Source organism: Aspergillus ibericus (assembly GCF_003184845.1).
Source record: "Aspergillus ibericus CBS 121593 unplaced genomic scaffold BO80scaffold_32, whole genome shotgun sequence".
Lineage (NCBI taxonomy): Eukaryota > Fungi > Ascomycota > Eurotiomycetes > Eurotiales > Aspergillaceae > Aspergillus > Aspergillus ibericus.
The window spans coordinates 276,653-289,744 of NW_020292130.1; the positions used below are offsets into that span (position 1 = coordinate 276,653).

The window sequence follows — 13,092 nt, forward strand, 5'->3', positions numbered from 1 at the left end:
CCAAACACCTCCATCCGACGAGAACCCCGAACCGAAATCTCGACCCTCCATCAGGGCATCAACGCTGCTATCAGTGACTATCATCGTCGTCATAGCGGTAGCCCTTACGCTCTTCTTTCTCCTCTATACCCCCCACCACCACCACCCCCCCTCCCCAGGATACAACAACTGCGGAACCACCCCCGAGGAAGCCCGACAACGAGGCTGTACCTTCGACATACTCTCATTCGCCTGGGTGCTCGAGCCATGTCACGATGCCGAGCTCACGGCGGAGTTCCTGTCGTTAGACGAATGGCAATGGTTCACTGAATTCAACGGAACGGAGACAGTCCCCCGGGATGTGGTTGCAGCAGGGAAGTTGGATGTATGAGTGAGTTGGAGGTATCATACCGTTCATTGCACGTATATGTGGCGGAAGATGCATCGGGCGTTGTTATGGGGAAGGCCGGTTGATAGTCATCTATGGGAGTATAATCATACGGTGCATTGTGGGCAGGTGCTGCTGGATGAGTGTGTGCTGGATTTGGTGGTCACTAGGGCGGTGGTGCGGTATCCGCGGTGTGGGTAGGGTAGGCTGGGGGTTGTTGTTTGGTGGATGGGATTGTGTTCGATGGGGAAGACTGTTCTCGTCATGTTATGCATTGGATAGCGCAGAAGTGGAGGATTAGAGGTCAGAGCGTAGCTAGATTCTGTTTCTAGTGATGGCGAACGATATCTTCCATGATGGAGCAAGGATGTGTTCCTTCGCCAGGAGTTCCGGCGGAGCAAGTATTGGTCTTGTATAGTTGTATGGTAGGCTGTTGGATTGTATACCTGTACCACCTACTCCTTATCTCGCTAGGATGCTTCTGATCGGCAAAGCTTCTCTGGTCTTGGCCTCCATCCCATCTTACTAGCTGATGCTTTTCGCGGCCGGAAAATATCTCCTGATCGTGTGGTCAATACGGAGTGCAGGTGGCTGCCTTCTGACCCCTGCAGCATCAATATACGTTAGCGGCGCATGGACACTTTGATCCCCTCGATGGTCGAGGCACCAGTAATACTTACTATGCTTAGCATCACGTCTTCGCCTGTTATATTCCAAATGCTTATCTCCTCCCCTGTCCAGCACCTTCTACCTTGTTCGTCGTGCGGGGTACGAGGACATAAATTGATGTCTCGGACTGTTTATCGCCTGCTCTAACCACCCGGTCAACGATTGGAAGTCTAGCATGGCCACCGTTCAGCCCCTGCTCCAGGTCCCTCTCGCCGAGGAAATCCTCCCCACCATGCAGCGAATCGTTACTCAATACGATGCCGTTCGCAACGAGATTCTCCGCACCGTGACTCCTGCGGCGGCCACGTATGATTCGGTCGTTCGGCCCTGCGCAGAACTCGATAACGCCATCGATGCCGATGTGCATGTGCTTTACATGTTACAATACGGCGCCCCGGACAAAGCCACCCAGGATGCTTTCGTCCAAGCACGTCGCATCCTAGTTGACGCGGAGACCGGATGGACGGCGCGCGCGGAACTTTTTCGCCTTGCTAGAGGCTGTGAAGGAAAAGTCTGAAATGGTTGATTCCGAGTCCAGGCTTTGGCTGGAGCGTGAACTTCGGGACTATAGGTTAGCGGGGCACGGGTCGCTCACACCGGCCCAGCGAGAGGAATACCGCGTGGAAAAGGCGGCAATTTCTGACCTAGAACGTCTGTGTCATCGCAATCTAGCCCATGAGAAAGGAGGAGTGTGGTTCACGGTGGATGCCCTGAATGGGCTGCCGGAGAAAGAGCTGGTGAAGTCGGTGGAAGGGACAGAGCCGGCTAATCGGGGCAAGAAATTCGTCCCCTTTGCAAATGGGGGGTATACGGCTGTCATGACTTATGCCCGTTCCGCCGAGACCCGGGCACAAATGTACCGAGCCAACGAAGTGAGAGTCCGGGAGAATGGCCTTATCTTGGACGACATTGTGAGGCGACGGGACGCGCAGGCACGGCGGCTGGGATACTCCAACCATGCCGCCGTTCAATTAGAGCGACGGATAGTCAAGCAGATCGAGTGGGTGGACGGGTTTCTGGCGGAGGTACGAGAGAAACTTGTCCCCCGGGGTCGTGAAGAGTTGGAGCAGCTGAAGCGCATTTGGAGAAGAGATCTACAGAGTCAGGGGAAGCCAACAGATGGTGGTGGTTTCCCTCCGTGGGATCAATTGTACTATCAGCGGTTGATCGAACAGGAGTTTGATATCGATCAGGGCAGGATTGCGGAGTATTTTCCCCTTGAAAGGACTGCAGCTGCGATGCTTCATATCTTTGCATCCGTGCTGGATCTGCGGTTCGATTCCATTGAAGGACTCGCTTTCCCTTTTATTTGGCATGAGAGCGTGCGGGTGTTTTCCGCATGGGACGGGAGAGATCCCAGTGCGCCGTTCCTGGGATATCTCTATTTCGACCTGCAGTGGAGAGAAAATAAGTACCGAGGCAACCAGAGTGTCGTTTTGCAATGTGTGAGTCGTTCTGTCCCATTGGGGGTTTATACTCATCGCTTAGGGCTCTTCCAAGCCAAATGGGGAGCAGGCAGCATCCTTCTGTGGTGCTGATGTGCGCTTTTCCAACAACCTCCGGCACTCATTTGCTTCGTCATCGGGAGATGATTTCATTGTTCCACGGTCAGTATCATCCTTCATCTGGAAGGAGTCAATTCTAACGGTGCACAGAAATGGGCCACACCATCCACAACCTCCTATCCCAGACGCGATATGCTCGCTTCCATGGTTCTCAAGGACCGCGTGATTTTGGCGAGATCCCCAGCACGATGCTGGAGAACTGGTGCTGGAGGAAAGACGTCCTGAAGCAATTGAGCTGCCACCATACACAAACAAGCGAGGAAGAGCTGTCTCAGTGGCGCACCCAGCATCCCGGAGAGGCGGATCCCCCGGCCCAGATTCCAGACCAGCTCGTGGACGATCTGATTCGAGGTCGGTACATGGGGAAAGGCCTGTGGTATTGTCGTTTGCTGTATATCACCTCCCTTTCCCATAATCATATCTCTGATATAGACCCAGGACGATATCACTCTATGACCTGAAGATCCACCGTCTCGAGCCAAACCAAGAAATAGATCTCCAGAAGCTCTGGTATGACGGACTCGAGAAGATCACAGGGATGGATTATACCGCTTGCGGAGACGGATATGAGTTTGCGACGATCGGTCATCTCACGGCTGGATACGACGCGGGTTACTACTCGTATTTGTGGTTAGTCACATCAAGATGAATTGACTGTGAAAGACTGATGGGTATAGTTGCGCCGCTCTGGCTCAGGATCTGTATCTGACTCGAATTGCCAATGACGCTTGGGACAAGAAGACATGGAGAGAATTCCGGCAGACGGTGCTGAGGCCCGGGTCAAGTGAGGAGAATCTGCTAGGCTTGTTGGAAAGATTTCTGGGGCGTGCATCTAATCCAGATGCGCTGGTGCAGGAATGGCTCTAGCCAGTGCTCCCTGAGGTCCTGGGAAAGGAGAAGATACTCGGTAGATAGTGAAGGCTTCCAGTTCCATACAAGACGATACGATGCCGGGCTCCGGGGGCCTTCCCGATTAGGACATCTTCAGAAAGGGAGCCCAGAGGCTGGTTCGCCAGAAAATTTTTAAGATTCCATTACTCTCAATCCAAATCCATTCACTAAGCTCACCATTTAATTGTCACTGGATTCAAATGGCCAACATGCTGTCAGCGGCTGTGGCTCAGGAGTCAGCCGGCACGTGATCCTCCGTGAAATGGAACGCGCGTGAGGGGAAAAAGACCAGGGCGAAAAAGCGCAGATAAAACGCCACGGGCGTCTCGAGCCATTTCCACTGGCCTCTCGATGCGAGAGCCACCATCCGCGATGTCTCAGGTGGACGTTGACCTGGGCGAGCTGTTGGCCGAGGGGCTGCCCGGCCACGTCGCGCTCAGCATTCGCCATGTCTCGTCGACCCCGACGCCCTCCACGGCCCTCTTCGCAGCGCCACCGGGTGAAACCCCCGAATCTACCTTTTGCACAAACCACTTCCTCACCGCAGCCATTCCCCTAGACCAGTCCGATGGCGCCGAGGTCATCGTGTTTGGCATGGAGGTGTTGGTCTACAGCACCGCCCACTTGACCACCGTATTCGTGTCCAAGGCCGACTCCACCGGCTACCTCCATCGACTGCCCACGGCCCCAAAGGTCTCGCTGCTCCGCCGCATCTCTCAGACCTTTCTTTCCGTTCTGGTCCAGACCCATCAACGACCGGGTGTCCGACTGCTAGTGTCTTTGTTTGCCCGGGCGCAAAGCCAGTACCTGTTCCCGGGCAGTATCGACAATCCCCAGAAGCATGTCTTAGATGACCGGGGCTTGATCAAGTGGTGGTGTCGCGTCGTCGATCCCATTCTACGCGAATACGAGCCAGAGTCGGGCTCGCACCAAAAGGGATTACAGGACCATCAGGCCGAGTCCGCCAACAGTTCCGCAACCGCTTTTTTGATAGTCCCCGGGTGTGACCGGTTTGAAACCAGGGGCTTCTTTCCTGCCACGGCCAAATCGGACGACAAGGACCGGCCGCGGTGGCTGAATAGTTACCCCGTTCACCAATTGTGTGACAATCCCAACGCGCCTCCGCGGTGCTTGATTCCCCAGTTTCCGGATGACCCTAAAACTCGCTTCGTGGGTGACCTGGATGACGAGCTCCCAAAGGACGCAGATGTCTCTGGCGAACATGCAGGGCAGTGGCGAAGCGTTAGGTCTTTGGAGCAGTTTTGGGAGATGATGTCTTTCCGACAAGAATGCTCGGCGGGACGGTTGGTGGGCTTTTTGTGGCTCGTGATTAATCCTCCGGGACTGGTGAACTCGGTGCAGATGACCAGTTCTCGGTCTGTTCTTGATCTCAAGGCCCAGTCGATTGGCGATAGCGCTACCGTGAAGCCGTCCGGTGATGCTACATCCATTTCGGATCAGGCATCTACCAGCCTTGATGCACAATCGCCGGGCGAGGACAATACTTCTTCAGCACAGCCGGCTACGGCCGAGTCTGATTACAAGCCTCCAACTGTCGCTGCTGATGCCGATGCGTTTTTCTGGCCAGAGGCTGGGCGAGGACATGCGGTGCTGAGCGAAGCGGACTACAAAACGGCCATCGACTTCCTCCTCGTTCAAGACTTTGACACCGAGCAGGTTGCTATTGCCAGCACCAAGGCCTGGGGCGAGAAGGTTGCCTCGCTGGCGGACCAGCTTTATGTCGGGCAGCGGGTCGTGGGAAGAAACACCAAGGATGAAACCTTCCAGAATACCGTGGAGGTGAACACGCTCATGACCAGCGGACTCGTTCGGAAGCGCAAGAAGGTCGACACCGAAGTCGAACAGACTGTCAGCAAGACGAGCGAGGTGAATAACACTGGAGCAACTACGGTGATTGCTCAGGCATCTGGTCAAACCTCGGGTGTCAACGTCCTCCAAGCCAGCTTGATCAGGAAGAAGAAAAAGACATAGACCAGGTGCTCATCAGTCTTTGGTCACGACAGCTGAGTTTATTGCATATGCGGAGTCGAACGGACTTGGGTGGGCATTGGCGAACATCGGATTTCGCACTTGTACAATAGGATGAATTGGGATATTAGCATATTTACTACCACTGCATAATTGAGTTGGTTACTCGTTGAGGGAGTCCATGGAACGTGGAATCGTATAGATGGATGTGACCTGGCTTCCATGCTGCCTAACCAATGGCAGCGCGGGCGGCTCCATCGGACCGCGACAACAATTTCCAGTTGGCAATTTCCCTCGCCGATGAAACCCACTGGGCCCAATCGCCCAATCCACCAGGCACCAACCATCCGCTGGATCCGACCGAAGCACTACTAGTTGTCGGCTCGACGGTTGATTGCTTGTCTGCACGGTGCAGCTCACGGTTGGCGTGGCCGTCGCATGAGTAAAAAGCAAACGAATCGTTGCCCACCGCAATCCCTCCACTTACTTCTTTACGCCTCCTAGAATGTCCTCGTCTGATTCTACTTCTTGTTCCTGCTTCTGCCACATCGCCTCTCGTCGTGTCCGCCTATGTTAGAGCTTCAGTCGCGTTCGAATTCCCCCGAGGTTGGACCGGCCATTGGCCATGGCGGATTCCAGTGGTCTGTTGCGGCCGGTTGGGTGGGATTGATCTGGTATACTACTGTGGTGGCCGTCTGCATGCTGGGATACTTTCAACTGTACTCCATCCTCGGCTCTTAGATTCCTAGGATTGGTCGTGGATTCTACTAACACGATTTTCATTAGATGGAGACATTATTTGCGGATTCCCCGGAAATCCTCGTCCGCAACCGCCTCGAACGCCCCCCACGTCACCGCGATCCGACCGGTCAAAGGACTCGAACCGCATCTTTATGAATGTCTGGCCTCGACATTTCGACAGGATTATCCCGCCGACAAGTTGACCGTTTCGTTTTGCGTCTCCTCTCGCAGTGACCCGGCCTATCCCATCCTACAAAAGTTGGTGTCGGATTTTCCGCATGCCGATGTGCGACTCTACGTCGAGGACGATGACCCGTTACTCCAGCCGGGTCATTCCCCTGCGTATGACTTGGGTCCGAATCCCAAGATCCGGAACATGAGTCGAGCCTACCGTGAAGCCAAGGGGGATATTGTCTGGATCATTGATTGCAACGCGTGGGTGGGAAGAGGCGTTTGTGGGCGCATGGTGGACCGGTTGTGCGGAACGGGCGAGTCGGAAAAGAGGTACAAATTCGTGCATCACTTGCCGGTTGCTGTGGACATGTCGGGAACTGCTAGTCTGCGGGAGGAGCAGGAAGCGCTGCTGAAGTCCTACACAAACCGAAATGCCATCCGTGAGAGCAGCGAAGCAGCGGTCATGGAGCATGAGACGGGTCTGCTTGCGACAGGCGGTGGCCGTTTGGAAGAACTGTTTCTGTCCTCCTCGCATGCAAAGATGTACACCGCCATCAACACCGTGTTGATCGCACCTTGCATCGTGGGCAAGTCGAACATGTTCCGCCGCTCGCATCTCGACTACCTGACTGCGCCGTCTCCGACGGATTCCCGTCGCCGTAACGCGGGCATCGACTACTTCTCTGACAACATCTGTGAAGACCATCTGATTGGGGATCTACTCTGGAAGAAGCCGGTGCGCGAGGAAAAGGAACTTGGTGAGCACTGGGGCAAACACGCGCTGGTGTTCGGAGACTTTGCCTTTCAGCCGGTAGCCAACATGAGCGTGCAGGCGTATGTGGCACGTCGAGTGCGGTGGCTGCGCGTTCGCAAGTTCACCGTGGTCCTTGCCACACTCGTCGAGCCGGGCACGGAGTCCATCCTGTGTTCGTGCTACGGGGCATGGGGCGTCACGACCGTTCTGGCGCAGTATCTCAGCGACCAAGGGTATGCATTTGCCGCGAGTCTGTCCACCTGGACGGCGTTCTGGGGCTGCTTCGGCCTGAGCATGTTGGCGTGGATCCTAGTGGACTGGACGGTCTACATCATGCTGCACAGCGGCAAGACGGTGGAATTCGACGAGGACACGCCATCATTCGCGCGGCCCCCACGAGGCATCACGCGGCGAAGCTTCCGACAATGGTTTGCGGCCTGGCTGGGACGGGAGATGCTGGCGTTTCCGATCTGGCTGTGGGCTGTGTACGGCGGCGTGACGGTGACCTGGCGAGACCGACAGTTCCGCGTCGGGCTGGACATGAAGGTGCGGGAGATTGAGGGCAGTGCAGTGCCGAGGACTTCCTCATCACGCTCCAGCTCCTCCTCCACGGCAGACCGCACCAAAGCCCGACGCGACTAGCCTTCCCCTCCACCAAAACCATCACTATAGACATGTAACAACCACGAAAGAGCGCAATGAACTTTTATGTATATGAAATGCAATTCTATACCACCACCCATCCACCATCCATCCATCCAAAAATATAAAAACCAAGTCTACTCCTTCCCCTCACCAACCCCACTCTCCAACTCCCCCCCCTTCTCCGAACTCAACAACCACTCCACCACCTGTCTCCCCCTCGTCATCTCCCCAGCCCCTTCAGCCCCCTCCTCTGCATCCCCCCCAATCTCCACCTCCACCTCCTCATCCCCTTCCCCATCCTTATCCCCTTCTCCTTCAGCACGCGTATTCCAATCCGCCCTCTCCGCCAAAAACACCGCATCCAGCCCCGCATCATTCTTAATCGCCACGTCCGCGCCCGCCTCCACCAACGCCTTCACGCACTCCAGATGCGTGTTCAACGCCGCCCAGTGCAAGGGTGTATTTCCGGAGTAGTTCCGGTGGTTGAGGATTTTGGTTGCCGTGGGGGCGGGGAGTTGGGTGAGGTGGGTTAGGAGGTAGGAAAGGATTTCTATATTTCTTGGTTAGTATTTGGGTTGTGGTGGTGTAGGCCGTACAGTTTAGGATAGTGGTTTAGGATGGATTGGGGTAAGGGGTAAGGGTAAGGGAAAGGGGAGGTAGGTACCAATATTCCCATTAGCAGCCGGATAATGCAACAAACTCGACCCACTGCCGCCTTCTTCGGCGGGGAGGGAATCGATCGCGGAGGCGATGATGAGCGCGGGAGTGGAGGAGGTCTGCGTGCTGAGGGTCGTGAGGTCGGATTCGAGAGTGGGGAGGTCGCCGGCGCGGGCGGAGTAGATGAGGTCGTCGATTGTGTCGGGGGTGAGGGTTAAAGACATTTTGTGATTTCTTGGGGAGTTTGGGGGGGTTGTGGTTTTGGGGGGGGTTGGTGGGAGGTGTGTTGGGTTTGGGATAGGTCACGAGCGGTGGTGGTTTGTGGTGGTGGGTATCTGTATCTGTATCTGTATCTGTATCTGAGGGAGGGTTAGTTTGGGTTGAGATTGGGGTGGTTCGACTGTGTATTGAAAGGGGGTAGGAAACAATGTAACGTAGAGCAATGGATGTTAGGTTGGGAGCTGGAGGGGTTGGAGGGGTTGATATTCTTGATATCATGTACCACCACCACCACAGCAAAACAATATAACCCCCCAAAAAGATAGTCAGACATGCAATTCAAGCTGCGAATAAGGCGATCATGACCTCATTTGCTATCCCTCATATATTCTCTCCGTTGCCATCCCCGGTGTAAATCTTTGATACTTTTTTGCTTCCCCTCATTCTGAAATACCCCGCACAGCTCAAAACCAGAACTCAATGCAAACAGACCAAAACATAAGATTGGGGATCTCACCTATTCTAGAGCGAAACGTGAATCATGAATGGGTTTGATTTGGATTCCTGGTCGCAGTGTCGTAGTGTCCAAGTACAAGATGGGAGAACTTTGATGCCCGGTCAGGTGACGAGCGGGTCTCGACCAATCTTCGCTCCATACTATCTATTCTGATCACATACTAGTATGCACGGAGTACTCCGTAGTACTATGTACTATGTACGAGTAGGAATATCATATCATACAGCTCTATCTGCACCTACATACAACGCCATCTCAGTAGCACTAAGCATACAGAAAACTGAATAGGTATCTCAAGCGGCAACAACAAAACAAAATGCGCCCATCCATCCATGCGGAAACAATCAATCCCTCAGCCATGCCCGTCTCTTCTCTTCCTTCTTCTCTCTCCGCTTCTCTTTAAACATCTTCAGCTCCTTCTTACTCAGTTTCTTGGCACTCCGCTCCGCCCGCAAACTCCGTCCATCATGACTATTTGCCGCCGCATCCACATCAAAGAACGCATACATCTGCCGCCGCGACTTGTTCTCATCATTGTGATATTCCGCATTCTGCGACGCCGCTTGCCACCGGCCCGTAAACCGATTGAACGCACCCACCGCATCATACCCCCCCGCCATACCCGCAGCCCCTGGCCCGACCCCTGGCACGGCCCCGGCTTCGGGTATCTGTTGTTGCTGCTCGTACTGCTGCGCATATGGCGCCGTGGGATCGTAATCGCCGTGAATAGCAGGGTTATAGCCTCCCACGGTGGCGGCCGGCGGGGGAACATCGGCGGCGTCGGGTTCCTCGACGACAGCGTTCTTGTCCTCCGCTGTCGTAGTGGTGGCGCTGGCGTCCGGTACCCGGGGATTCTCCCACTGAGAGGTCCCCGTATACCGATTGTAGAAGTAATAGGCTTGTGCGGTACCGTCCCAGACGGGTTCCCAACCATCGTCTTCCCCACTTCTTTCTCCTCCTCCTGCAGCTGCTGGTGCACCGGGTGTGGGTTCGTTGGGAAGCGGTGGGGGAATTTCATCTGGTAATGGGGGGGCGGAATCTTCTTGCTCGTCTTCACTTTCTTCTTCTTGTTCTTGTTCTTGTTCTTGTTCTTGTTCTTCTTTCTCTTTTAGGTTTCCTTCCTCTTCTCCTTCTGAGAGTATCTCTTCTGCCTTTTCCGTTCCTTGTTGCTGTGCTTCCTGATCCCCTTCCACAGCTTCAATCCGAGCTTCGGTCTGATCTCCGTCCTGGGGCGGAGCACCCGCGTCGGGAGGAGCAGTCGCGGACATTCTGCGATTAGCTCTTCCGTTAAGCTAGATGTGGAGAGTGGTAATTGCTGGATTGAGATGCGCGGAGGTCAACGGTCACGGTCAAGTCACTCCACGGAATGCTGGGTCATTGGGGCCGGTTTATCGGGTTGGAGTGATGATGTTGAATGCGGATCGATGGCTGGATTTGTCGGCTTGACTAAGCATGGCGTGGAGATGGGCTAGCCGGGTTAGGTTAACGGTTGAGCCACGGACGCCACGGACGCCACGATGTCATGTGATCGATAGATTAGATTCACTGTATTGGTCAGGCGTGGTGCAGAGGTATCGATTAGATGGGAAGTATTTGTCTAATGGTGATTAAATGTATGTCTGAGCAGATAATGAGTGAGTATGAAAGGATGTCGGTGTGCTGTGTTGAGGTGGACTGTTGCATGGTGGCAGAAGTAAATATATAATACTATGTAGATGGAGTACCAGCTACTTCAAGTGAAGGACAGGAAAAAGCAGATTTATCTATGGAAGTCTCCTAATACAAGAGTAGGATACTACAGAAGTGTATATAATGTCATATAATAATATGATAGTCTATCAATAAGCCATAGGACATCTCCTTAACTCGATATATCAAGCGGAGGGCTACTATATTTCCTATAACACCAGGATGATGATCAAGTACGGAGTACGAAATTAGTCTATCACTAATGACTAAATTTCACATGTGGTACTATCGCTTCTAGACCTCCTCTCTATGTAATCTAGTCAACTGTATAACACCCTCAATTAATCTATCCAACTACACACTCCGAGAGACCTCTCTCATTGACCCTAAATGCATAAAACAACAACAACAACTCCTCCGCACGGTGTATACACAACAACACCCCAGCAACACCAAATTCCTCCGCTCCAGCCCATTCCCATTCTTTCACTCCCCACCACTGCAATCAGAAACCTACCACCCAACCTCAAACCAAGGAACAACCGTACTAAACAAACCAGGAACCACCCCATCTCCACATCCAAACCCAAACCCGTCTAGAATTCTTCAGGCCACTCACTACTCTTTACTAAATAGGTAAAGTACTATCGGGGAGATCCGAAGCGAAGATCATCTCCATTCTGGGAATCAAGGGATGAGGATGTAAGGCCGGGAGGATAATATAGTGTAACTTTAAGAGTCATCATCTGATATTTTGGTGGCATTATAGTTTAGAAGAAGGTTGAGTTTACTCCATAGTGGAATTTGGTTCGTTGGGGCCGAGTTTACGACAAGGATTGAAGAAGGTTTGTTTGTATGTATGTAGTATGGCTGGGATGCGATGCAGGATGGCGTGGCATGGACGATCTTGCAGGGATATGTACGATCGTACTGTAGAGATGCAGGTGTTGAGAGGCTGTTACTGTTGCTGCATTGGGGCTGTGTATAGTGTATACTTTGTACTAGAGGTAGATTGGGATAGAATGCCACGTAGGGTGGTTCGTTGTTCCGTTGCTTGGTCAAAACTTAATGAAGGACATGTTCTACGACAATGGCTTTGTGGTATTGTTCAGAAGTGAGTTTATATCTGCAATAGGGGTGAACATGAAGTATCTCTGTTTAGTTAGAGACCAATGAACGGCATATTGAATGGTCAAACAGTAGGATAGATCCACATCCATAGTATTGTATCGTGACACTCAGATCTGATTCTCGATCTGCACATGGACGTGGATCAACTGGCCAGTCGGGCCAGGCACCAAGGCTGCCACGTGCTGCCGCCTGCAGCGCATCTTCCCAGTTCCACCTCACAGTCCAAGATCGACAACCAACAACCGGCTGGAAACAGCACACCATCCGGAATGGATACGATGAAAACATGCTCCTCACCGTCTAATCTCCGCCGCCCTCGTCATCTGTTTCAGACCCATCGAATTAACATCCTCTCGGGCAATAGTGCAATGGAATCAGCAGCCAAGGCACGGTCCAGCTATTCGGGACCGCGGCGAGGAACAATGCGATTCGGAGATTAGAAGGGATTCATTGAATGCCCCTTGCTCGTTTTCACCTTGGAAGAGGAAATGTCCGGCCCACGTATATCCTCAAGCTGGGGTTGCTCAAGGGACCATCCTTCTGTCATGGGCCCCTTGCAGTGGGACATGCCATTGCATATGCTCTGCGAGCTTACTGAGTGCTTGCACGTCACTTGCATGCCGCACGAGTGCCCGAGTGGCACGAGGCTGGCTTGATCAGGTGGCGAGGAGGACGACAAAATAGCAAAGTGAGTAAGTGGCTGAGTGGCTTCGGCAATCTACCTATCAAGAAATAGAGGTTTAATCTTGGGAACTAATACGCAGTGGCAATGAAAACAGAAAGCTACGTACCTGCAGTGAACTTGCCGCAGGCGCAGGATCTGCAGAAAGTGAGGAGGAATGAGACCCTGCCTGCAATGCACCCCAGTCATAGCCCGAATCGCTGTGGATGGCATGCGAAAACAGCATGATCCCGGGCACTTACGGCAACCACCATAGGCCGATCCATGCCAACTGCTTCAACGACGGGTTCTGGAGCCAGGGTGACAGCTACAGAGGCATGAAAACTGTGAACGAAGAAGGAATTCCTTGCGTGACGCATTCCACAGGGATCAAGGCCGAGTGTACGCGGATGGGATGGCTCC

General features: G+C 53.4%; 6 protein-coding genes across 6 annotated transcripts; 4 read left to right on the plus strand and 2 right to left on the minus strand.

The window, feature by feature from the left end:
- Nucleotides 1-1,211: 1,211 nt before the first annotated feature.
- On the plus strand, nt 1,212-3,468 carry BO80DRAFT_447033 (M3 family metallopeptidase; the record flags this gene model as incomplete). The annotated part of the gene is made up of 6 exons (XM_025721582.1): nt 1,212-1,547; nt 1,642-2,481; nt 2,525-2,567; nt 2,692-2,992; nt 3,040-3,231; nt 3,279-3,468. 6 exons carry the CDS (start codon nt 1,212-1,214, stop codon nt 3,466-3,468), a joined length of 1,902 nt encoding a protein of 633 aa, XP_025573264.1.
- Nucleotides 3,469-3,864: 396 nt separating this feature from the next.
- BO80DRAFT_447034 (H3 histone acetyltransferase RTT109) lies at nt 3,865-5,484 on the plus strand (the record flags this gene model as incomplete). The annotated part of the gene is made up of 1 exon (XM_025721583.1): nt 3,865-5,484. The coding sequence occupies one exon, from the start codon at nt 3,865-3,867 to the stop codon at nt 5,482-5,484; it is 1,620 nt and encodes a 539-aa protein (XP_025573265.1).
- A 622-nt stretch (nt 5,485-6,106) lies between these two features.
- Nucleotides 6,107-7,792, plus strand: BO80DRAFT_436578 (putative ceramide glucosyltransferase; the record flags this gene model as incomplete). Its single annotated transcript, XM_025720957.1, has 2 exons — nt 6,107-6,141; nt 6,268-7,792. The coding sequence occupies 2 exons, from the start codon at nt 6,107-6,109 to the stop codon at nt 7,790-7,792; spliced, it is 1,560 nt and encodes a 519-aa protein (XP_025573266.1).
- Nucleotides 7,793-7,929: 137 nt separating this feature from the next.
- BO80DRAFT_360407 (ankyrin repeat domain-containing protein) lies at nt 7,930-8,676 on the minus strand (the record flags this gene model as incomplete). The annotated part of the gene is made up of 2 exons (XM_025715963.1): nt 7,930-8,345; nt 8,460-8,676. The coding sequence occupies 2 exons, from the start codon at nt 8,674-8,676 to the stop codon at nt 7,930-7,932; spliced, it is 633 nt and encodes a 210-aa protein (XP_025573267.1).
- Nucleotides 8,677-9,383: 707 nt separating this feature from the next.
- Nucleotides 9,384-10,609, minus strand: BO80DRAFT_427043 (WW domain-containing protein). The gene has a single exon (XM_025719910.1). The coding sequence runs from the start codon at nt 10,454-10,456 to the stop codon at nt 9,533-9,535; it is 924 nt and encodes a 307-aa protein (XP_025573268.1). The 5' UTR covers nt 10,457-10,609; the 3' UTR covers nt 9,384-9,532.
- Nucleotides 10,610-11,099: 490 nt separating this feature from the next.
- On the plus strand, nt 11,100-12,448 carry BO80DRAFT_436581 (uncharacterized protein; the record flags this gene model as incomplete). The annotated part of the gene is made up of 7 exons (XM_025720958.1): nt 11,100-11,117; nt 11,176-11,421; nt 11,514-11,579; nt 11,647-11,722; nt 11,764-11,796; nt 11,911-11,991; nt 12,120-12,448. The coding sequence occupies 7 exons, from the start codon at nt 11,100-11,102 to the stop codon at nt 12,446-12,448; spliced, it is 849 nt and encodes a 282-aa protein (XP_025573269.1).
- Between the last annotated feature and the right edge of the window lie 644 nt (nt 12,449-13,092).

Excerpts from the sequence above, each read along its gene's own strand:
- BO80DRAFT_427043 (XM_025719910.1), bottom strand. The coding sequence starts at position 10,456 with ATGTCCGCGACTGCTCCTCCCGACGCGGGTGCTCCGCCCCAGGACGGA.